This window comes from Mobula birostris, chromosome 10 (genome assembly GCF_030028105.1).
Source record: "Mobula birostris isolate sMobBir1 chromosome 10, sMobBir1.hap1, whole genome shotgun sequence".
Classification (NCBI taxonomy): Eukaryota; Metazoa; Chordata; class Chondrichthyes; order Myliobatiformes; family Myliobatidae; genus Mobula; species Mobula birostris.
The window spans coordinates 15,901,818-15,927,258 of record NC_092379.1 but is presented as its reverse complement, the minus strand read 5'-3'; the positions used below and the strand labels follow the sequence as shown (position 1 = coordinate 15,927,258).

Here is a 25,441-nt window from a genome sequence, read left to right as displayed (position 1 = left end):
ATCTTAGGTCTTAAACACAAAACTCCAGATGCTGGAAATCCAGAGTTACACACAATCCCATCGCTGTCTGTGAGAAGGTTTGCACGTTCGCCCCAATACAGTGTGGGTTTCCTCCAGGCTTTCTGGTTTCTTCCCACAGTTCAAAGGTGTATCGGTCGATAGGTTAATTGGCCATTGTGAATTGTGTCTTGATTAGGCTAGGATTAAATTGGGGGATTACTGGGCGACATGGTTTGAAGGGCCAACTCTGCACTATATCTCAATAAATAAATAAGTAAAATGCAAAATGCTGGAGAAACTCAGCAGATCAGGCAGTTAGCTATGGAAATAAATAAACAGTTGATGTTTTGGGCCAAGACCCTTCATCAGGATCTGGTGTAGGGTCTTGGACTAAAACATCAACTCCTTGTTGATTTCCATAGATGCTGCCTGACCTGCTGAGTTCCTTTAGCATTTTGCGTGTGTTGATCTCAAGTCTTCTAACTAGTTCTCCAGTGGCTACACATTGGCCAACAGGATGACAGGAAAGTGGGAGGGGGTGTGGAGGAGGGGGTCCCAAGCCCCCAGTTCTTTAGGCTTTCCCGAAATCCACTCTAGTGACATGTTTTCTGACAGATTGGTCGTTTCCAGGGACTGTGCTTACCTTATGGATGGTCTGTTCTGCTCTCAGGCTTGTAGGATGGATAGTTCATTTAAATGACTTAAAAGCACATTATTTACTACATTAATTCCTGATGCAGTTTGCAGTTTTCACTTTTAAAGGCAATAAGATAACAGCAAAATCTGCTCATCCTTTGGGCATCCAAAGTAACATAGGATGCAGGCACTAAGGCTTTGCACAAGAATTAGTTGATGTTTCCAAGCAGAATGCTGTGATTTTATAAATTTTATTTGGTACTTTTATTTTTCTGGCTTCTGTGACCAAGTTGATCAGCTACTGCAGAAAAGCAAGTTGAGGTTGATTGGAATGAAAGTAGGATTTGTGTACTAGTGATTTAGTTGCATGCGAGGGCTTTCTCGTTTTCTCATCCAGCTCCACGGCTGTTTGTCACTGGATTATTATAAGGATTGCACCCACACAGGCAAGGATGTGTGATAATTGTCGACACTATTCTGCTCAAGAACATAAGGCTTCTCTAGTGCAGACCCTGCAATAACCTACTCCATGATGGTGTGTGGTAATTTAACCCTTGCTTTTTGCCCATTTGTGGATTATACACTGGTATGACCACTTCACCAACTTTTAACTCTTTTCATTCAATAGAATCCTTTAGTTTGCCTCGGTGGTTCGAAGATAATGACACAGTTCACTGAAAACCTGCAATCCCACTGCAGAAAGTGGTGGATGTAATCCAGTCCATCACAGCCAAAGCCCTCCTCAACCAGTGAGTGCATTTACATGGAATGCTGCCACAAGAAAGCAGCATCCGTCATCAAAGATTCCCACCATCTAGGCCATGGCCTTTTCACACTACTCCCATCAGGTAGGAGGTACAGGAGCCCTGAGGTCCCACACCACCAGGTTTAGGAACATTTATCAGCCTACAACTATCAGGCTCCTGCAATGGCACGGATAATTTCATTCACCACTACTCTACAAACAACAAACTCACTTTCAAGGACTCTTCACAACTCATGTACTCGATTTTTAAAAAATTTGCACAACTTGTCTTTTTTTGCACATTAATTGTCTGCCAGTCTTTATTTATTTAAAGAGTTTTTCAAAAAAAATTGTTGTATTTCTTTTTACCCTGTACATGCTGCAAAAAAAATCTCACTACTATATATTAACATACACATATTTCAGCAAATTTACTTTGAACTTTCGAACTCCAAAAGAACTAGGTGCTGCAGCATCACCTTGCTCCAGGTTGCAGGCACAGCAGGAGAAGGTGGCAGGTTTCTGTGAAACGTTCTTGCTGAGAAGTCTCTATCCCTTTTCTAGCAAGTTTCTCTGCTCTGCATGTCCATTTGCACACTTTCCTAGGCTTAGGGATGGGGATATTTCATTCTACAATAGTCCTACTCTATACATTTCTGGAGAGCACTGGCTAAGCACATCTTCATATTTTCATCAATGTGACACAGGCATGACCCAGGCCACAAAGGTGACTAGTTTCAGCTTCCATAAAGTCTCAAGAATCACGATACAAATCTTAGTTATCAGCCACGAAATAATAAAAAGAGCAGATAATTAATTTCTCAGCAAAAAACATAACATTTTAAAATAATTTCAGGGCAATGAATGGGCAAATTTAATTTTCCGGAATGACTTGTGTTTAAACTCAAAATGACAGTTTTACCCACACACTTACAATAATCTGATCTAATAACTTTCTATTTCAGAATCGTCAAAAGTTTAGGTGACAGTTTCAAACCAGAGTTTTTTTTTACAACATGGAATATCACAGCACAGTACAGACCTTTCGACCTTGGTCTGACCTTTTAACATACTCCAAGATCATCTAACCCTTCCCTCCCACATAGTCCTCTATTCTTCTGTCATCCATGTGTCTATCTAAGAGATTTTTCAAATGTCTCTAGTGTATCTGCCTAAATGTTCCTAACTAAGTGACTTTCAAGCAAGTAGACAATTTCATAGTCTAACATTCTAAATGAGTTTTCAGCAGTAAAATTAATCACATTCCAATCTGTGACATGAAAAATATTTCTTTTATTTCATGTGACCTTCCAAAAACCATTGCAGTTTTTAAATCACAATATAAATTTATTATTTAGGCAAACAAGTACTTATTTAAAGAACTCACCTGACCCCTGCCGAAAAGCTAACCACAGGGAAAAAGAGGCCATCCAGATTGAAGTTCTCAAACATGCCTTGCACCGGATGACCATTAATCCGGAAAGAGATACTTGGCACGCTCAAATCAAGGCAGGAGCTAATAACATCATCAGCAGCAAGCATGTGTGCGTCCGGTGAAGCAACCAGCTTCTCCACATGGCCTGTACACACAAAATAAAAGGAGCTGTCAGGTTTGCTATTTATAAAAGATCCTACGAACATGTTTCCACACATCTTTAATTCATTTTTAGTTTCTGATGTAGCTTAGAATATAAGTTAATATTATTTTTACCTGGCATTGTCCAGAAACAGATAATTGTAACAGGGAATTTATATGAATTTGTCTTGTGACTATTATACCCCTGGTTTGGTATTATCAATGTGTGTGTTTCATTTTAATGACCTAACAACAGAACTTGGATTCTAAGATTGTGATTTAAAACATTCAGAATTTACAAGAAACGTTTCACAATGAAGGTGGTGAACCCTGTGTGAAAATTAGTAATTGGTTGATTCTTTTCATATGTACCAAGATACAGTGAAAATTTTTCATCTGCATGCCATCTAGACTCATTATTCTATATACAAGTTCATCAAGGTGTTACAAAGGAAAACAAAAAGCAAAAAAGTGTTACAGTTACGTACAAAATGCTGGAGGAACTCAGCAGGTCAGGCAACATCTATGGAAATAGTGAGCATTTCGGGATGAGACCCTTCTTCAGGACTGGAAAAGGACGGGGAAGACACCAGAATAAAAAGGGTGGGGGCAGGGGAAGGGGGATAGCTAGAAGGTGCTAGGTGAACCCAGGCAGATGGGACAGGTGAAGGGCTGGAGAGGAAGGAATCTGATTAGAATAGGAGAGGATAGTGGACCATAGGAGAGAGGGAAGGAAGAGTAGCACCAGGGGAAGTGATAGGCAGGTTAGAGGTCAGAGTGGGGAATAGAAGAACATAGAAATCTACAGCATATTACAGGCCTTTTGGCACATGGCTAAGTGGTTAAGGCGTTTGTCTAGTTATCTCAAGGTTGCTAGTTCGAGCCTCAGCTGTGGCAGTGTCTTTGTGCCCTTGAGCAAGGCACTTAATCACACATTGCTCTAGTCTGTGCAAGGAGTGGCGCCCCACCCAGACTTCCAATTTGTGCCTTGTAAGGCATGAAAATGCCTGATGCAGGCCTCTCAAGGTCTGAGTCGACGTTCCCTCCCTCCCCTTTGGCCCACAATGTTGTGCCGACCATGTAACCTACTCTAGAAACTGCCTAGTATTTCCCTACCGCATAGCCCTCTATTTTTCTAAGCTCCATGTACCTATCTAAGAGTCGCTTAAAAGACCCTATTGTATCTGCCTCTACCACCGTCGATGGCAGAGCATTCTACGCACCCACCACACTCTGTGTGGAAAACTTACCTCTGACATTCCCCCTGTACCTACTTCCAAGCACCTTAAAATTATACCCTCTTGTGTTAGCTATTTCAGCCCTGGGAAAAAGCCTCTGACTATCCACACGATCAATGCCTCTCATCATCTTATACACCTCTGTCAGGTCACCTCTCATCCTCCATCGCTCCAAGTAGAAAAGGTTAAATTCACTCAACCTATTCTCATAAGGCATGCTCTCCAATCCAGGCAACATCCTTGTAAATCTCTTCTGCACTCTTTCTATAGTATCCACATCCTTCCTGTAATGAGGTGACCAGAACTGAACACAGTACTCCCAAGTGAGGTAGGGGGAGGGAATTTTTTTTTTACCAGAAGGAGAAATCTATATTCATGCTGTCAGGTTGGAGGCTATCCAGACAGAATAAGATCAGTGCAGGTAGACAAAGTGCAGGGTCCATATTATGGTAGACCGAGAGATATCTGGGATATAGCTACACACGCAAAATGCTGGTAAACGCAGCAGGCCAGGCAGCATCTATAGGAAGAGGTACAGTTGACGTATTGGGCCGAGACCCTTTGTCAGGACCAACTGAAAGAAGAGATAGTAAGAGGTTTGAAAGTGGGAGGAGGAGGGGGAGATCCGAAATGATAGAAGAAGACAGGAGGGGGAGGGATGGAGCCAAGAGCTGGGAAGTTGATTGGCAAAAGGGATACAAGGCTGGAGAAGGAGGAGGCCTAGGGAGAAAGAAAGGGGGAGGGGAGCACCAGAGGAAGATATAGTGAGAGGGACGGAGGGAGAAAAAAGAGAGAGAAGGGAAAAGAAAAGAAAAATAATAAATAAATAAGTAAGGGATGGGGTAAGAAGGGGAGGAGAGGCATTCATGGAAGTTAGAGATATCAGAATGGGAATGGGACATGGAATTAAAATGTGTGACCACTGGGAGATCCTGCTTTCTCTGGCGGACAGAGCGTAGGTGTTCAGTGAAACGGTCTCCCAGTCTGCGTCGGGTCTCGCCAATATATAGAAGGCCGCACCCGGAGCACCAGACGCAGTATATCACCCCAGCCGACTCAAAGGTGAAGTGTCGCCTCAACTGGAAGGACTGTCTGGGGCCTTGAATGGTGGTGAGGGAGGATATAGCTATTGTATTTTATAAAGCAGAGAGTGCTTTCTCTGAATCTTATGTATTAATATGCCTATCATCTCAAAAGTATTGCATGGTAATACAGGTCAATTGATTCTACTCAGGGACTCAGTTCAATTACAAAAGCTTTCAAATTTTATTGTCTTTATTAAGTAACTCCACTCTTTTGTCATCTACAAACTGACGATCTTTCATTTCAGAGCTCCCATCTCTTAAGCACTTTTTCCTCCAGTTTTCTTTCACTGAACATTCCATCTTCAGTTTAATTTGTTTTATATATAAAAAAGCATGCAATTACTGAATGCAGAAGTCAAATGCGTAAGTGTTAGTCCTTTGTATCTCTGTCAAATGGCACTTCTTCAATGAACAGTGATTTGGTAACACACAAAATGCTGGAGGAACTCAGCAGGTCAGGCAGCGTTTTTAGAGAGGAATAAAGAGTCTACGTTAAAGGCCGAGACTCTTCTTTGGCTTTTACTCCTCTCCATAGATGCTACTTTACCGGCTGAGCGCCTTTAGAATTGTGTGTGTGTTACTCTGGCTTTCCAGCATCTGTAGAATCTTGTGTTTACAGTGATTTGATTATTTGCATCCAAAACTGGCTTGGTCATAGAGACCGAGGGTGGTAGGAGATGGGTATTTTTCTGACTGAAGGTCTGCAACCATGGCACTCTGCAAAAATCAAGTGCTGGAACTTTCACTGTTCATACCATTAATGATCTGAATGAAAATATAGATGATCTGAGTCGTAAGCTTGCAGACAACGTGAAAACTGGTGGAATTATGCATAGCAAGGTAAGTGGTCAAAAGATACAGAAGAATATACATAGGTCAAGTGTAAATTTGGGCAGATAAATGGCAGATCAGGCTTTCTTCCTGCTGATGCCATCAGGAAGATGGTACAGGAACCTCAGGACTCACACTACCAGGTTCAGGAACAATTATTACCCCTCAACCAGCAGGCTCTTGTCTTTTGTACACTGGTTGAACATCCAAATTGGTGCTGTCTTTCATTGATTCTATTATGGATTTACTGAGTACACCCGCAAGAAAATGAATTTCAGGGTTGTATGTGATGACACATATGTACTTTGATAATATATTTACTTTGAACTTTAATAAAGTTCAATCCAGACACAAGATGTTGCACTTTAAAGGTCAAATGCAGGAGGAAAACTTACGGTAAATGACTGAATCCTGAGGTGGAATGATGTGCAGAGGGATCTTGAGATGCAAGTCAGTCCATTAAAGTGGGAACACAAGTGGATAGGATGGAAATGTGACCTAAATCATATGCTGTATGCCTTCATTGGTCAAGGTATTGGACATTAAATTTGGCAAGTCGTATTGCAGCTATATAAAACTTCGGTTCAGCTACATTTGAAGTATCATGTGCAGTTCTGGTTGTCACATCAGAGGAAGACTTTGAAGCCTTTGGAGACTTTGGAGAGAATGCAGAAGAGGTTCACCAGGATGTTGCCTAAAATTGGAGTGCATCAGCTATAAAGAGAGATTGTATAACCCTGGATTGTTTTCGTTTGCACATCAGAGGTGAGGGGTGGCTTAATAGAAGCACATTAAAATTATGAGAGTAGATAGTCACTCAGTTTAAAATGTCAAAAACTAAAAGGCATTGGTTTATGGGGGTGGCAGGGTGGAGATACGCCTCTACCAAAAGAAGTATAAAAGTGCTCCTTCCCTCCACTAGCCTGCAGTCACCCTTAGGTAAAGTGCAGAACCTGCTTACCCCCTTCTCCCCAATCAGGGTCATGTGAAGCCATAGGAGCAGGTGGTGGATGGTGCATATCACAAGTCCTGGTTATGGGACCACTGACGCGAGGCAGACAATCTCTGAAGAGTATTTACCCATCTCGTGAATGACACTGCCCAGAAGAAGGTAAAGGCAAAACACTTCTGGAGAAAAAATTGCCAAGAGCAATCATGGAAAGACCATGATTGCCCACGTCATTCGACATGATACATAATGGGTGGACAAACGATAGGCTTAAGATGCGTGGGGTAAAAACTTAAAAGAGGATTTACAAGGCAAGTTTTTTTTTACACACACGGAGCAGTAAGTTCCTGGAATGCACTGCCAGGGAAGGTGGTAGGAGGAGATATGTATGATAGCAATGTTCAAGAGGCACATAGACAGACACATGAACAGGCAGAGAATAGAGGGATAGTGACCATGAGCAAGCAGATGGGTTCACCTTAATTTGCTATCAAATTAACTTGACTAAGTGGTGTAATTACAACAACCCCTCATTCAATGTCAATAAGACCAAGGAACTGTTTGGGGACTTCAGGCGAGGGAAACCAGAGGTCCATGAGCCAGTAATCATCGGAGGATCAGAGGTGCAGAGGGTCAGTAACTGAGTCCTGCCGAAGGGTTTCCAACCGAAATGTCGACTGTACTTTTTTCCATAGATGCTGCCTGGCCTGCTGAGTCCCTCCAGCATTTTGTGTGTGTTGCTCAGTAACTTTAAATTCCTGTGTGTCACTATGTCACAGAACTTGTCCTAGACCCAGCATATAAATATAATTGCAAAGAAAGCATGACAGCTCCTCTACTTTCTCAGGAGTCTGCGGAGTTTCAGCATATCATCGAAAACCTGGGCAAACTTGTACAGATGTATGGTGGAAAGTGTGCTGACTGGCTGCATTATGGCCTGGTATGGGAACATCAATTCTTTGAGTGGAAAATCCTACAAAAGCTAATGGATTCAGCCCAGTACATCACGGGTAAAACCCTCCCAACTAATGAGCATATCGACATGAAACATTGCCGCAGAAAAGCAGCATCCATTATCGAAGATCCTCACCACCCAGGCCATGTTCTTGTCTCGCTGCTGCCATCAGGCAGAAGGTACAGGTGCCTCAGGACTCACATCACCAGGATCAAGAACAGTTACTGCCCCTCAACCATCAGGCTCTTGAACAAAAGGGCTACACTCATTTAAGGAGTCTTTTATATTGTTATTTTATGCTTGTTATTTATTGCTATTTATTTATACCTGCATTTGCACAGTTTGTCGACAGTTTAAAATTCCTGATGTTTATAGTTTACAGAGCCTGTTTACAGTTACTGTTCTATAGATTTGCTAAGTATGCCTGCAAAATGAAGAATCTCAGGGCTGTATGTGGTGACATGTATGTACTCTGATAATAAATTTTACTTTGAACTTCTGAATCATGGTCAACACAGATGCTTTGGGCTGAAAGGCCTGCTCCCGAGTCGTACTTTTCTATGTTTCTATTATTCAAACGTCAGAAGTAACTTGGACAAGGGAGGCTCTGACCTGAGCCAGACTCTGTTCTTCGCCACATGCATTTTATACGGGGATCAATGGATCACAAATCTAAAAATACTCCCGCTGATATTGCGCACCATCCAATTATTGCATCACCCGGGCTGACTCAGCTTGAGTTGGAACCTTAGTTAGGTGCCGGTACTCTCTGAAGTGTACTCTTGCAAAAGTCACATTACTGCGTCAATACAGAAACACAAGGCTTAATATTTCAGCAATAAGTATTAGTGTATACATGAAACACTAAAGCTTATTTTCTCTCCCATTCCATCAATCATGTTTCCAAAGCTTCAGATTTCAGTAACCAAAAGAAATAAATGTAATCTAAAAGTGATGAAAAAGCATCACAAATTTTAAAATGTACAAAAAAAACTGAACAAACTCTCCCAACAGTAACTAATCCTCATTGTTCACTCATCGGTATAAGATAGTATTACGTCCTTTGCTAATACTGTACTGGTTTAGGAGTCACACATGTTAAAGGCAACAACAAATAGTCACACTCAGACAGTCTCAGAGTTACATTAGGTTCATGCCTGAGAACTCTTTGAAGCCTGTAAGCCATTTTCCCATAAATTGTAAGTGAATAATTTTGATGAGGGCTGATTTGCATGAACATTTATTTATTGTCTTCCCTGTGTAATTACAATCATACAGAATCAGAGTACCTCACATCCAAAGGCTTGTTTATGATGCCCTAAATTATGATAGACCATCAAAAAGTACAACACAAAAATACTTGCCTTGCAAAACTCCTTTAAACTTCACTCCTCTCACCTCAAGTCCATCTACCCTGTGAAAAAGCCTCTGACTACCTGCCCTATCTATGCCTCTTACAATTGATCTATCAGGTCACCTCTCAGCCTCCAAAGCTCCACCAAAAACAATGCTCAATCTTTTCTTATAGTGAATATGATCTAATCCAGGCAATAAACAAGTGAGCTCCTTTTACACCTTCTCTAAATCCTCCACATCCTCTCTTTAAAGTGTCAACCAGAACAACACACAATACACCAAATATGGCTTAACCATAGTTTTTACAGCTGCAACGAGTTCCCAACTTCTATGTTATGCCATGATGAAGGCAAGAATGCTGTATGCTTTTTTAAAAACATGCTATCCACTGTTATTTACTCTTTCAAAGAGCAATAGTCTTGCACCCCATAATCCCTATGTATACCAATACTCTTTAGGGTCCTGCGATTTTTTTCCCCTTTACACTTGTCCTACCAAAGTGCATCACCTCATACTTGTCTGCATATCTACCATTTCACTGCCCACATTTCCAACTGATCCATACCCTGTTCTATCTTTTGGTGTCCTTACTCAATTCCTATGCACAATTCCACAATTTTCTTGTCTTTTGAAGATTCACTAAATAATCCTCCTATATTTTCATCCAACTTACACACAGACACACAAACATATTACAAACAACAGAGGTCCCAGCACTGATCCTTGTGAAATACCACTGATCACAACCTCAAGTCAGCAATTTAACTCCACCACTACCCTCTTTCTAAGGTTAAGCTCCAATATACCAAGTACCTGTGGGCTGCATGCGCCCTAATCTTCTGGATCAGCCTACCATGAGGTACAAACAAGAGAAAATCTGAAGATGCTGGAAATCAAAGGAATACACACAAAATGTTGGAGGAACCCAGCAGGACAGGGAGCATCCTGGAAAAGAGTAAACAGTTGACATTTCAAGCCGAGACCCTTCATCAGGTACTTGGTACTTGGACCTTGACCTTAGACAGAGGGTATAATGCTGAGTTCCTCCAGCGTTTTGTGTATACTACCATGAGGTAACTTGTTAAATGTCCTACTGTTGTCCATTTAGAGAACATTCACTCACCTACTGTCATCAATCTACTCAAAAAACTCAATCAACTTCATATGATGATCTTCCCTGAACAAGGCCCCAATGACTATTCTCAATAAGCCAATGCATTCCAGATGTGACTAATCCTATCCCTAAGAAAAAGTCTTATCCATCAATTTCCCTGCCACTGATGTAAGGCTCACTGGCCTATAATTTCCCTGTTTGCCTCTACTGCCTTTCTCGAATGGAGGAACAATACTGGCTGTATCAGTTCTGAATTTCAGCTCCTAAGTCGTACATGAGCTTCTTTTTGTCTTTCTAACTACATTTTAAACAGTTTTTGTCATTCAAGGTTCCCCAAACTTGCCATCTTGCTCTTTCTTTCTCCTAGATACGTGTTGGTTCTGAGTTCTGCTTGGCTGACGTTCAAATGTTCCGTACCTCACAATATTTAATTTATGCTCTTTAGTTGGTTATGCTTGTCTGATTCATCTGTAGATTTTATCCTTACCATAATTTATCAAGTGTTATGTGTAATACTGTGCTTTACACCCTGGTTCAGAGAAATGTTGTCTCATTTCTATATACATTATATGGTTATATACGTTATACACATGTATACAGTTAAATGACAATAAACTTGACATGACTCCAACATGTTAGATACGGACTTACTTATAAATACTCTCGGTCTAATCATCATCTATTCTGCCTAATACTGATCAATTAGACTTGCCCAGTTTAGCATCTTCCCCAAGGTCTAGTCTTATCCTCATCCATAACTATCTGAAAAGATAGAATTGTGATCACTATTACTAAAATAGTCTCCTACTAAAACTCCAATCCAATCAACCTGGGTAGGTTCATTTCCAAAAGCAAGGTTAGGGCCTTTACCTGGATGGAATATAGACATACCGTTTTAAGAAACTCACCTGGAAATTCTGCCCTATTAGTAGTACGAGCCCGACACTGGTTTGACTTTCCAAAATGCCGCATCTCACACACATCTGCATTTGCCACACCTTGGCCCACTTTCCTAACAGTTCAAGGTCCCCTGTAATCTATAACAACCTTTTTCACTACCAACATTACCTCATAATTTCATATCATCAGCAAACTTACTGATCAAGCCTTGTGCATTTGTATTAGGAGGTTAGGAGGGGGAAGGGGAAGAGTCAGGTAATAGAGAGTACCCCGGTGGCTGTGCCCCTTAACAATAGGTACTCCTGTTTGAGTACTGTTGGGGGGGACAGCTTACCCAGGGGGAAGCGACAGTGGCCGTGCCTCCGGCACAGAGTCCGGCCCTGTAGCTCAGAAGGGTAGGGAAAGGAAGAGGAAGGCAGTTGTAACAGGGGACTCGATAGTAAGGGGGTCAGATAGGCGATTCTGTGGACGCAGTCCAGAGACCCGGATGGTAGTTTGCCTTCCTGGTGGCAGGGTCCAGGATATCTCTGATCGTGTCCAAGATATCCTGAAGTGGGAGGGTGAGGAGCCAGAGGTCGTGGTACATATAGGTACCAATGACATAGGTAGGAAAAGGGATGAGGTCCTGAAAGGAGAATATAGGGAGCTAGGAAGGGAGTTGAGAAAAAGGACCGCAAAAGTAGTAATCTCGGGATTACTGCCTGTGCCACGCGACAGTGAGAGTAGGAATGCAATGAGGTGGAGTATAAACGCGTGGCTGAGGGATTGGAGCAGGAGGCAGGGATTCAAGTTTTTGGATCATTGGGACCTCTTTTGGCGCAGGTGTGACCTGTACAAAAAGGACGGGTTACACTTGAATCCTAGGGGGACCAATATACTGGCAGGAAGATTAGCGAGGACTACTGAGGTGACTTTAAACTAGAATGGTTGGGGGGTGGGAATCAAATTAAAGAGGTTAGGAGAGAGGAGGTTAGTTCACAACAGGGGGATGAGAACCAGTGCAGAGAGACAGAGGGGTGTAAAGTGAGGGTAGAAGCAAAACGTAGTAAGGAGAAAAGTAAAAGTGGCAGGCCGACAAATCCAGGGCAAGCATCAAAAAGGGCCACTTTTCAACATAATTGTATAAGGACTAAGAGTTGTAAAAGAGCGCCTGAAGGCTTTGTGTGTCAATGCCAGGAGCATTCGTAACAAGGTGGATGAATTGAAAGTGCAGATTGTTATTAATGATTATGATATAGTTGGGATCACAGAGACATGGCTCCAGGGTGACCAAGGATGGGAGCTCAACGTTCAGGAATATTCAATATTCAGGAGGGATAGACATGAAAGAAAAGGAGGTGGGGTGGCGTTGCTGGTTAAAGAGGAGATTAACGCAATAGAAAGGAAGGACATAAGCCGGGAAGATGTGGAATCGATATGGGTAGAGCTGCATAACACTAAGGGGCAGAAAACACTGGTGGGAGTTGTGTACAGGCCACCTAACAGTAGTAGTGAGGTCAGGGATGGTATTAAACAGGAAATTAGAAATGTGTGCAATAAAGGAACGGCAGTTATAATGGGTGACTTCAATCTACATGTAGATTGGGTGAACCAAATTGGTAAAGGTGCTGAGGAAGAGGATTTCTTGGAATGTATGCGGGATGGTTTTTTGAACCAACATGTCGAGGAACCAACTAGACAGCAGGCTATTCTAGACTGGGTTTTGAGCAATGAGGAAGGGTTAATTAGCAATCTTGTCGTGAGAGGCCCCTTGGGTAAGAGCGACCATAATATGGTGGAATTCTTCATTAAGATGGAGAGTGACATAGTTAATTCAGAAACAAAGATTCTGAACTTAAAGAGGGGTAACTTTGAAGGTATGAGACGTGAATTAGCTAAGATAGACTGGCAAATGACACTTTAAGGATTGATGGTGGATATGCAATGGCAAGCATTTAAAGATTGAATGGATGAACTACAACAATTGTTCATCCCAGTTTGGCAAAAGAATAAATCAAGGAAGGTAGTGCACCCGTGGCTGACAAGAGAAATTAGGGATAGTATCAATTCCAAAGAAGAAGCATACAAATTAGCCAGAAAAAGTGGCTCACCTGAGGACTGGGAGAAATTCAGAGTTCAGCAGAGGAGGACAAAGGGCTTAATTAGGAAGGGGAAAAAAGATTATGAGAGAAAACTGGCAGGGAACATAAAAACTGACTGTAAAAGCTTTTATAGATATGAAAAGAGGAAAAGACTGGTAAAGACAAATGTAGGTCCCCTACAGACAGAAACAGGTGAATTGATTATGGGGAGCAAGGACATGGCAGACCAATTGAATAATTACTTTGGTTCTGTCTTCACTAAGGAGGACATAAATAATCTTCCAGAAATAGTAGGGGACAGAGGGTCCAGTGAGATGGAGGAACTGAGCGAAATACATGTTAGTAGGGAAGTGGTGTTAGGTTAATTGAAGGGATTAAAGGCAGATAAATCCCCAGGGCCAGATGGTCTGCATCCCAGAGTGCTTAAGGAAGTAGCCCAAGAAATAGTGGATGCATTAGTGATAATTTTTCAAAACTCGTTAGATTCTGGACTAGTTCCTGAGGATTGGAGGGTGGCTAATGTAACCCCACTTTTTAAAAAAGGAGGGAGAGAGAAACCGGGGAATTATAGACCGGTTAGCCTAACGTCGGTGGTGAGGAAACTGCTGGAGTCAGTTATCAAAGATGTGATAACAGCACATTTGGAAAGTGGTGAAATCATCAGACAAAGTCAGCATGGATTTGTGAAAGGAAAATCATGTCTGACGAATCTCAGAATTTTTTGAGGATGTAACTAGTAGAGTGGATGGGGGAGAACCAGTGGATGTGGTATATTTGGATTTTCAAAAGGCTTTTGATAAGGTCCCACACAGGAGATTAGTGTGCAAACTTAAAGCACACGGTATTGGGGGTAAGGTATTGATGTGGATAGAGAATTGGTTAGCAGACAGGAAGCAAAGAGTGGGAATAAACGGGACCTTTTCGGAATGGCAGGCAGTGACTAGTGGGGTACCGCAAGGCTCAGTGCTGGGACCCCAGTTGTTTACAATATATATTAATGACTTAGATGAGGGAATTAAATGCAGCATCTCCAAGTTTGCGGATGACACGAAGCTGGGTGGCAGTGTTAGCTGTGAGGAGGATGCTAAGAGGATGCAGGGTGACTTGGATAGGTTGGGTGAGTGGGCAAATTCATGGCAGATGCAATTTAATGTGGATAAATGTGAAGTTATCCACTTTGGTGGCAAAAATAGGAAAACAGATTATTATCTGAATGGTGGCCGATTAGGAAAAGGGGAGGTGCAACGAGACCTGGGTGTCATTATACACCAGTCATTGAAAGTGGGCATGCAGGTACAGCAGGCGGTGAAAAAGGCGAATAGTATGCTGGCATTTATAGCAAGAGGATTCGAGTACCGGAGCAGGGAGATACTACTGCAGTTATACAAGGCCTTGGTGAGACCACACCTGGAGTATTGTGTGCAGTTTTGGTCCCCTAATCTGAGGCAAGACATCCTTGCCATAGAGGGAGTACAAAGAAGGTTCACCAGATTGATTCCTGGGATGGCAGGACTTTCATATGAAGAAAGACTGGATGAACTAGGCTTGTACTCGTTGGAATTTAGAAGATTGAGGGGGGATCTGATTGAAACGTATAAAATCCTAAAGGGATTGGACAGGCTAGATGCAGGAAGATTGTTCCCGATGTTGGGGAAGTCCAGAACGAGGGGTCACGGTTTGAGGATAAAGGTGAAGCCTTTTAGGACTGAGATTAGGAAAAACTTCTTCACACAGAGAGTGGTGAATCTGTGGAATTCTCTGCCACAGGAAACAGTTGAGGCCAGTTCATTGGCTATATTTAAGAGGGAGTTAGATATGGCCCTTGTGGCTAGGGGGACCAGAGGGTATGGAGAGAAGGCTGGTGCAGGGTTCTGAGTTGGATGATCAGCCATGATCATAATAAATGGCAGTGCAGGCTCGAAGGGCCGAATGGCCTACTCCCATACCTATTTTCTATGTTTTCTATGTAAATCATTTATATGCAGCAAATGACACCTAACAAGGATATCAACACTGACTTGAGGCACATAAATAGGTCAAATCAGCTTTCATTCAAAGATACAACTTTCAATCATCACCCTCTTCTTCCCATCTTTGAGACAATTTTGAATCCACTTAACTTGACACTACTATTTCTATGGGGCCTAACCTTCCAGACAAGCCTACCATGAATGACTTTGTCAAAGTTCAACAAACCTCCACTGCCTTACCCTCATCTACACTTTTCGTTATCTCTTCAAAAAATTCTATAAGGTTCTTTAAGCGTAACTTTCTATATTTAAAGCCAAGCTGACTTCTCCTAATCAGAAATTGCTTATCCAAATGCTGGTAGATCCCGTCACTCAGAATTTCCTTTGTTAACTTTTCCATCAATGATATCAGGCTGACTGGCTTCAGCTTGTCCTTGCCACCCTTCTTAATGTAAAAACATTAGCCATTTTCCAGTCCTCTGGAACTTCACCTGTGGCTAACGATGAAGCAAATATCTCTGCCACAGCCTCTACAATTTCTTCGCTAGAAATATTTGTTGTATTCAAATCAATATAGTTCAAGCCCATCATTTCCAGCAGGTTCACTAACTTGGCTCTGCCCGTCATTCATTTCAGACTTATTTGAAATAACTTCTACCTTTTCAATCAGCCCTCCACTTGCCCCCTGGCATACCAGTTTCAACCCTCAAGGTTAGGACAGCAAACCTCCCTGATATTGATGCACCTTCCAGTTCTGCTGCAGCTGTCCTTCTTCCACAGGTCCCACCTGCCCTGGAAGAGAGCCCAATGGTACAGGCAACTGAAACCTCCTCTGCACCAGCTCCCTGACCATGCATTTAACAGTATTATCTTCCTATTTCTTGCCTCACTAACATGTGCCACAGAAAGTAATCCTGAGATCACAACCTTAGAGGTTTTTTTAAAAAACTTTTTAACTCCCTGAAGTCTCTTTGCAAGGTCTCATGTATCTTTCTACCTACCATTCCTACAATGTGGACCTTGACCTCTGCCTGCCTTCTCTCCTCTTTCAGAATGTCCTGTGCCCCCTCAGACACGTGCTTGACACTGGCATAAAGGAAGGAAACACACCATTGGGTAGAGCCTCAATCATAGCCACAGACACACCTATCTGTGTTTCTGACTAAAGAGTGCCTCTAGCATTGTAGCTCATGTAGTCTTTGACCTCCCCTACTAAACAACTGACCCAGTCGTGGTGCCACTGACTGAGCTGCTGCTGTCATTTATTTTAAAGACTGATTGTCTATTGAACTAACTTGCTACTGTCCCTATTCCATAATTCCTGAAGATGCTTGCATTTCTGTAACTAACTACATGAGCTTGAAAAATTCTTTAATATATATGGGAGAATTTGTGTAAAGTCAGATATCTCTAAATCAGCTCTTCGGTAAAGCAGGGGTTCCCCTAGTTATGTTATTAACTGCATACGGTGAATTTAGAGAACTATAGTGAAATTTATCACTTTCCTGAGATTACTACAGCTACAGAATGCCTAATTGTTATCTTGAATGGATCAATATAACCAAACAAATTATATCATGATTAGTCAGCAACCACAAATTCCGCCACCTTCAACAGGACCCCACCACTGAGCACATCTTTCCCTCTCCACCCCTCTCCGCTTTCTGCAGGGATCGTTCCCTCCACGAGTCCCTGGTCCACACGTTCCTCTCCATGGATCTCCCACCCGGCACTTATTCCTGCAAGTGTAAGTGCTACACCTGTCCCTACACCTCCTCTCTTGCCACCATTCAGGGCCCCAAACAGTCCTTCCAGGTGAGGCAACACCTCACTTGTGAGTCTGTTGGGGTCATCTATTGCATCCGGTGCTCCCGGTGTGGACTCCTCTACATCGGTGAGACCCAGTGCAGATTGGGGGACTGCTTCGTCGAGCACCTCCGCTCCGTCCACCACAACAGACAGGATCTCCCGGTTGCCACCCACTTCAACTCTGCTTCACATTCCCATTTGGATATGTCCAAATATCTCCTCTACTGCCATGATGAGGCCAAACTCAGGTTGGAGGAGCAACACCTCATATACTGTCTAGGTAGTCTCCAGCCCCTTGGCAAAAACATTGAATTCTCCAACTTCCCGTAATTCCCTCCCCCTCCCTTCCCCCATCCCAGTTTCACTCTGTCCCCTCCTCCAGCTGCCTATCACCTCCCTCTTGGTTCTGCCTCCTTCTACTACCCATTGTGTTTTCCCCTATTCCTTCTTCACCTTTCCTGCCTATCACCTCCCTGCCTCCCCTCCCCCACCCCTTTATCTTTCCCCTTCTGGTTTTTCACCTGGCACCTACCAGCCTTCTCCTTCCCACCCTCCCTCCACCTTCTTTATAGGGCCCCTGCTCCCTCCCTCTTCAGTCCTGACGAAGGGTCTCGGCCCGAAATGTTGACTGTTCGTTTCCACGGATGTTGCCTGACCTGCTGAGTTCCTCCAGCGTGTTGTGAGTGTTGCTTTGACCCCAGCATCTGCAGAGTATTTTGTGTAGAACAAGGCGTGACTTAGGTGATGGGGGTCTTAATGATGGATTCCGCCTTTTGGGGCGTCGCTTCTTGAAGATGTCCTGGACACTACGGAGGCTAGTGCCCATGATGGAGCAGACTAAGTTTACAATTCTCTTCAACTTATTTCAATCCTGTATAGTAGCCCCACCCCATATCAGATGGTGATCCAGCCAGTTAGAATGCTTCCCATGATACATTTGTAGAAACTTGCGAGTGTCTTTGGTGACATACCAAACATCCTCAAACTCCTAATGAAATATATAGCCACTCTCATACTCTCTTTGTAGCTGCATCGATACATTCGGTCCAGGGCAGCTCCTCGAAGATACTGACACACAGGAACTTGAAGTTGTTCACTCTTTCCACTTCTGATCCTTCTATGAGGACTGGTGTGTGTTCCCTCATCTTACCCTTTCTGAAGTCCAGCAGTTTGCTCCTCACCAGCATAAAACAATAACATTTTTACGATTTAAATAGACTTGGATGTCAAGTGATGCTTTCATTGTTCAATTTCCCCTCACACTTGAAGTGGATAATGTTCATTCTAAAGTAAGTGGGTGCAGCCCCAGAGAGCAGTTGTATAATAGCAACAAATGGAACAGCAGAAAGAACAAAATGTCTGACCTGACCACAAGTGAAGTCCATCGAAACCATAGGAATACAAGTCATCTCCAACTCCATTGCTCCCCCAGCCCTCTCCTCCTCCTGGGTAAGGGCTGTAACCCTCTGTTAATGCCCAACCTACTCGCAGATGAGTAGGCTGTGGTGTCACAAACGGGTCGACATAATCCACAATCATTTCAAAGTACCACTTCTTATATTGTGTAGAACCTTCGTATGTCCCCACAAAAATATTTGGCCTCATGCTGAAATAAAAATGAGATAAAAGCATTTTATTTTGATTACTTTATTCATACATTTAGTTAAATTTTATGTAGGAGAACATGAACAAAATATAATCAACATAATATATGATGAACAATATTTCTTCTGTCTAGAGAAAAATGATTTTAGCTGCTGCTTGTGAGACATTAACCCACCAAGACCAATTATCATGCATCCAAAGAGCCATCTTTTAGAATATAAAACTTCAAATTCCAGTTTTCCATCAAGAAGGTATGGCCAAGCTTTCACCATGACCGTTTTTCAACCCTTTTGCAAATTGCATCTAATATTATTAGCATAAACCTTAGCATGAGCCAGGGCAACCCTCCAGAATCTCAGAGAGATGTCTGTAGGTTGTCTGAAATTATTCAAACTCAGCCATAAGGAACTCCCCAGGTGTGAAACAAAAGAGACTATTAAAGGACACTTAATACATCTGAAATTAGCTTGCTTGCCTCCAGTTTAGAAGTGATACACACCTACTCTCAGAAGACACAAGTTTCATTGGTCCTATTGGGAAAATTCAGATGGCATTCTTGGAAGCAAAACCATTAGAAACATGCTCCTGCCCCAGAAGGCAATACAATTTTTTTTTAAACCAGTGGGAAAGAAACCGAGCAGATTCCCACTCCAAAAGTAAAAAAATGGAGCACCTTCAGAGAACGACCGTTCAGCTGCTTGTATCCAGTTCTGAGTTTAAAACTTCAATGAATTCATTTAAGCTTTAAGTCATGGATAAGACAAGACTTGGTAGAAAATAACCAAAAGGCTGGTGATAGCAGACTACATAGTCAGCAATTTATAAACTTTTGTCTGTCATACCTGGTGACGTAATTAATCATGTTAGTTTGGAGCAGTAGATCACGGCCAGGAAGTAGATTCTCCGTAATAAGGTTTTGATTGGATCGTACAGCCACACCATTGCAGACACAGAGAGAGCGCAATACGTCCAGCACCTGCATAACACGAGAACAATTCAATTTGACTTTTGTTTGGGACTTACGGTCACTTTTAAATAACTATATTGCAAGCTTCAGTTTTAAAATTTAATTCATTTGTATCTCAACCTCAATTTCAGAGTGGATATAATTATATAAAGTGCCCACCAAAATGTTTGTTTCCCCACTGCAGTATTCACCCTGACCACGATGCAAGACTGAACCTAGTCAACATAAGTCTAGGCAACATACCTGAACCAAAGATGGGCTCTGGACTACATATCCACATTATCAGTAGTCCTGTGTCATCCATGATGTTAAGCTCTTCTAGTCACCTCCGGGCCTATTTCTTGGCAAGGATTCCCCACTCTCCCTCACCAATACTCCACCAATAACCTTTTCCCCACCTTCAACTCAGTCCTTCTTAGACACCCCACTTTCACCTTCTGCTCATTCTTAGCTCTAACTGCTGATAAGACAGCAACCTTCTCAAATTTACCACTCCACTCTCCTATTTGAATCACATACCCTCTAAATCCACTCTCTTTGCACCAATCCCAACCTCACCAACAAACCCACAGACAAAAGGGGGTTGGGTTGCTGCTGGTAGTCTGGCAGACTGATCCTTACCTTGCTGAGGTCAGACAGCAGCTCTCACCAGCTTCTGTCCCTGCCCTGAACTCCTAATTTTCACAAAGAGCATCCAGCCCTATGCACTTTAATCCTTCACCAGGATGGTCTTAAAGGTCTCTACTTCATGCGACACAACACTTCCCATTCCCATTCTGATATGTCTAACCATAGCCTCCTCCACTGTCATGATGAGGCCACAGTTAGGTTGGAGGAACAACACCTTGGGTAGCGTCCAACCTAGTAGCATGAACCTCGATTTCTCTAACTTCCAGTAGTGCCTGCCCACCCCTTTCACCATTTCCCATCCCCTTTTCCTCTCTCACCTTATCTCCTTGCCCACCCATCATCCCCCTCTGGTGCTCCTCCTCCTTTTCTTTTTTCCATAACCTTCTGTCTCTTTCACCAATCAACTTCCCAGTTCTTTACTTCATCGCTCTCCCTTTACGTTTCACCTATCGCCTTGTGTTTCTCCCTCCCATCTGTAACTTTTAAATCTACTCCTCAGATATTTTTTCTCCAGTCCTGCCAAAGGGTTTCGGTCCGAAACGTTGACTGTACACTTTTCCATGGAGGCTGCCTGGCCTGCTGAGTTTTTCCAGCATTTTGTGGGCATAACAGGGATAGGGTTCCCTTTGATCTTACCTACCATCCCACTAGCCTTCGTATACAGCACCTCATTCTCCAAAACCTCTGCCACCTCTAGTGGGGTCCTACCACCAAACATATCTTTCCCTACTGCACCCCCCCGACCCCCTCACCGCATTTTGTAGGGTTCACTATCACCCTCTTTACAACTTCCTTGTCCACTTGTACCCCTCTACCCTTCCCTCCTTGTGCATTCCCCATTCTGGTTATCCTCTCAACCCTTCTCTTCTCTTCCTCTGTCCATCACCTCCCTCTGGTTCTGCTCCTCTTACCCTTTCTTCCATGGTCCACTAACTTCTCTTATTGGATTCCTTCTTCTTCAGTCCTTTACCTCTTCCATCTTACAGCTCACAGCTCCCTCCCCCACCCACCTGCCTTCCCCCTCACCTGGTCCCACCTATCATATGCCAGCTTGTACTCACTCCTCTCCCTCCACGTTCTTATTCTGGCTTCTGCCCCCTTCCTTTCCAGTTCTCTCTGCCCAAAACACCAACTATTTATTTACTGCCCCTCTCCCCACACAGATGCTGCCTAACTTGCTGAGTTCCTCTAGCATTTTGTTGGCATCGCTCAATTTTTCTACCATCTGCAGAATCTTGTGTTATCAATAAAACAGTCAATTTCCTGCTTTAATATTACAATATTGGCTCAACCTTAGTTTATTTAACTCTGATAAAATAATCCACATCTAATGAACACTTGAGGATGCTCTCTCATTCTGTCAGCCATCATCTCATTGAATACTCTGCTATCCATACACCAACTTGCACAAAGTTTTATTCACTCGTCAGCCCTCTACTGGCACCTGGTCAAACAATGTTACTACCTCAGCGTGCACGATAAACATTCTCAAGATTCATTTCAAGACTTCAGTGGATACAGAATGCAATTACATCTTTCAAAATTTCACAGCAGTCATGTTTTCCTATCAATTACTCAACATCAGACAAGCAGTCTGACAGTTTAGAACTAGTGGATGTGTCAAAAGATTATGGAATGGGAGAACTAGGTGCATCAGCAGGGACGTCAAAAATGATGGGGTTGTGCTTGATGGTAAGAAACAGAAAGCAGATGAGGAACATGATGGGTAAAGGACTGAAGTTGGAAGGAAGTCTGAGGCAGTAGTGGAGGGATGAAGAGAAGGTTTTATAATTTACACGATTTATAGGTTCCTTAGGGTTGTTATAGCTGGGGGTGGTAATGGGGGACAAGCTCCTACTACCTATTAAATGTTTCCAATGGCATGTGCCTCAACTAGCCTCTGACAACCAAGTTCAGCTCCTGGCCTTCACACGTGTGTTAGGTACTAATCACAACGGAACCATTTCTACTGACAGGAGAAGGGGCAAAGGTAGGTTACTGGCGCCTTTCACTTGGGCTGTCACTTTGGACAGATGGGGCTCGTCAGCCGTGTTTGGCAGCTCACCTAGGAGAAGGAAAACTCTGATCTCAAACCTTCGCTGCCTTGCGGCTATACCCACTCATGGCTTTGGGGGTAAACCCAGAGGGAAACATCTGGAGCCGGAATTCCTAAGGCAGTCCTACATTGAGTTCAACACTGACTGGCAACTCCTGCGATGCTACTGGTACCAAACCGTATCGGTCTCTGCCGTTCCTTTAGGTTCATCAGATGTGTGGAGAGGGGAGCTTGCTACACGGGCAACAGCTTGCTCTCCATATCGTACTGCCCAGACTTGCATATCTAGACAGTCAGGACGCAATACCCATGGTTAACTCTGACTGACGGAGGCCTCAGACTCAGACGATAGGTAAATAAGGAAGAGGAAATGTAGCTCACCTTTGTCTTTGCAAGATGTTATTTTTCATTGCTAGATCCTTCAGTACCGGGTCAAGGGCTAAAACTGGATTTGCAAAGTGACCGCACCCAAATACTCTGAAGAGGAGAAAGTGACTGATGACAGGAAAAGGGGCCAAGATTAGTCTTCTAAGGAGAAATGAAGGAAAGAGCCAGGGTCTGAGAAGGGAGAACTTTTTAACATGGTTTCTGGGAAGAGAGGTTGGGCGGTCAGCAGTTTAATAGGAACATGATCAGTGGAGGGAGAAATTGCTGGGATATTAAACTTGGAATAGAAACAGATCCAATGGGTGGAAGGGGAAAGGTGGAGAGTGCTTGAATTTAGAGTGGTCAGGTCAGGTGACTGACACCGAGTAAGAGTGCGCCTGATGTGGGAAGAGGGAAAGATGGGCAGTAACAATCTGTGAGAAAGGTCCCTCTGCCACTGTATCTGCAATCCTCTTGCTACACTAAGTAGCAGCCACCTCAACTTCTAACTCTATTCTATTTTACCATCCATTTTATTACAAGGCCTGAAATTGCTTCCTGAATTATATTCTCCATAACAGATCCCAAATGGATATAAAATCGTGCCTTAACTTGAGATGCTTGCCGCAGAGATGATTGCCTTAAACTCCCTATAGTAGAATGCAGCAGACTTTTTTGTTTAAAACTACCTAATCAAATCTTTTCTCACCATTTATTAACCTACCTTATGATTTCGACCATGTTTGTCCAGCAGGGATATAATTGATTTGATGTGGTTTTTGGTTATGATGTTCAGAACCTCCGGGCTTTCAATCAAAACACAGTACAGGACTTCCAGGATACCTATCATGCCAGAATCAGAATTAGAATCAGGTTTATTATCACCAGCATGTGTTATTAAATTTGTTAACGTCAACATCAGAACAATTTTCAATCACATTTCAGCTTTTACACTGATGTTAAGGAAAACACTGACCGCAAACCCAATAAGATATTAGGGATAGTAACTGAATCAACCAGGTGCATTTTAAGGCAGGTTTCAAAAGGTTATAAATTGAGGTCTTTAGGCAAATTTTTGAAATAAGGAGGCATCTGGACAGCAGAAGTCCTGCACAGCTGTCTCTTAGAGAAAGTAAAAATGTAAATGCATTTCAAACAATATTCCTAACCGAACGGCATTAAAAACGGTTAAAGACCAGAAGATACAGGATCAGAACCAGGCCATTCAGCCCATCGAGTCTGCTCCATCTTTTCATCATGGCTCATCCATTTTCCCTCTCAGCCCAATCCCCTGCCTTCTCCCCACATCCCTTCATGCCCTGACCAATCAAGAATCTATCAACCTCTACCTTAAATATACTCAATGACTTGGCCTCCACAGCCACCTGCTGCAACAAATTCCACAAATTCACCACTCTCTGGCTAAAAAACTTCCTCCTCACCTCCGTTCTAAAAGGACACCCCTCTATTCTGAGGCTGTGCCCTCCAGTCTTAGACTCTCCCACCTTAGGAAACATCCTTTCCACATCCACTCTATCGAGGATTTTCAACATTCGAGAGGTTTCAATGAGACCTCCCTTCATTCTTCTGAATTCCAGTGAGTACAGGACCAGAACCATCCAACACTCCTCAAAGGATAAGCCTTCCAATTCCAGAATCATTTTCATGAACCTCCTTTGAACCCTCTCCAATACAACAAAACGAGATTTATTCAAAGAAGGCTGGCCACATCTGTTCTTTAATTTTATGTTCAAATTTAAGTCAGATGTTGTCAATGGATTTCAATTCATAGTCTTGATAATAAATTGACAATACCTTAAACAGTTTCTTTTTCTCATTTTCTTAAATTTTGTACTTGTTTCAGATGACAATCTACTAACTTAAATCAGAGATTTACACAAATATTTCCATAAATACTGCAGCATAAGAATGAAGAGCTGGGGATAACACCAAGATGTTCAGGATTTTAGATCCATTCTGAAAGCTTAAAGAAAAATGAGGAATGTCATTAATGCTGTACTCACTCCACCATGGATACAGATGTAAAAACCTTTGGCAAGGTTTGCCAACAGAGAAGCAGCTTAGATCTCTCACAGACAAATATTGTACAGTAGTCAAACCCTAAAACACTCTTTATTGTCAAGTATTTGACAAGGCAAGCATCCAGTATAACAATCACTACATTAAGGTACCTGAAGAAGCTTCCAATCGATCCAGTTTGCTGACCAACCAGTCAAGGTTATCAGAAAAGAGCGCACAATTTCTACGATTTCCACGGATGAGAGAAGCTGTACACAAAGGGAAAAATACAAGATTTATGAATAAAAAAATTGGATCATTGCGGCAGTAGAGGAGGCCATCGTATCTGTTGTGTCCGATGCTCCCAGTTTGGCCTCCTCTAGGTCAGTGAGATTGGAGTACTACTTCTTCATGCACCCTCACTATGTCCACCACAAAAGGCAAACTCTCCCATTGGCTACCCATTTCAATTTGACTTTCCATTCCCATTCTGACATGTCTACCATGACGAGACCAAGCTCAGGTTGGAGGAGCAGCATATTCTGTTTGGGTA

The 25,441-nt window shown here is 42.7% G+C and overlaps 1 protein-coding gene across 5 annotated transcripts in view; it reads right to left on the bottom strand.

The window, feature by feature from the left end:
* The window catches only part of LOC140203840 (ryanodine receptor 1-like), a 575,532-nt gene that overhangs the window by 423,187 nt on the left and 126,904 nt on the right, over positions 1-25,441 (bottom strand). For all 5 annotated transcript variants that reach the window (XM_072269965.1, XM_072269967.1, XM_072269966.1 and 2 more), the window contains exons 15-19: positions 25,062-25,157; positions 23,594-23,712; positions 19,693-19,826; positions 18,610-18,851; positions 2,769-2,961 (exon numbers count right to left, since the gene is read on the bottom strand). In XM_072269965.1, the coding sequence (XP_072126066.1) occupies positions 2,769-2,961; positions 18,610-18,851; positions 19,693-19,826; positions 23,594-23,712; positions 25,062-25,157 (784 nt within the window). The remainder of the gene's footprint in view (positions 1-2,768; positions 2,962-18,609; positions 18,852-19,692; positions 19,827-23,593; positions 23,713-25,061; positions 25,158-25,441) is intronic.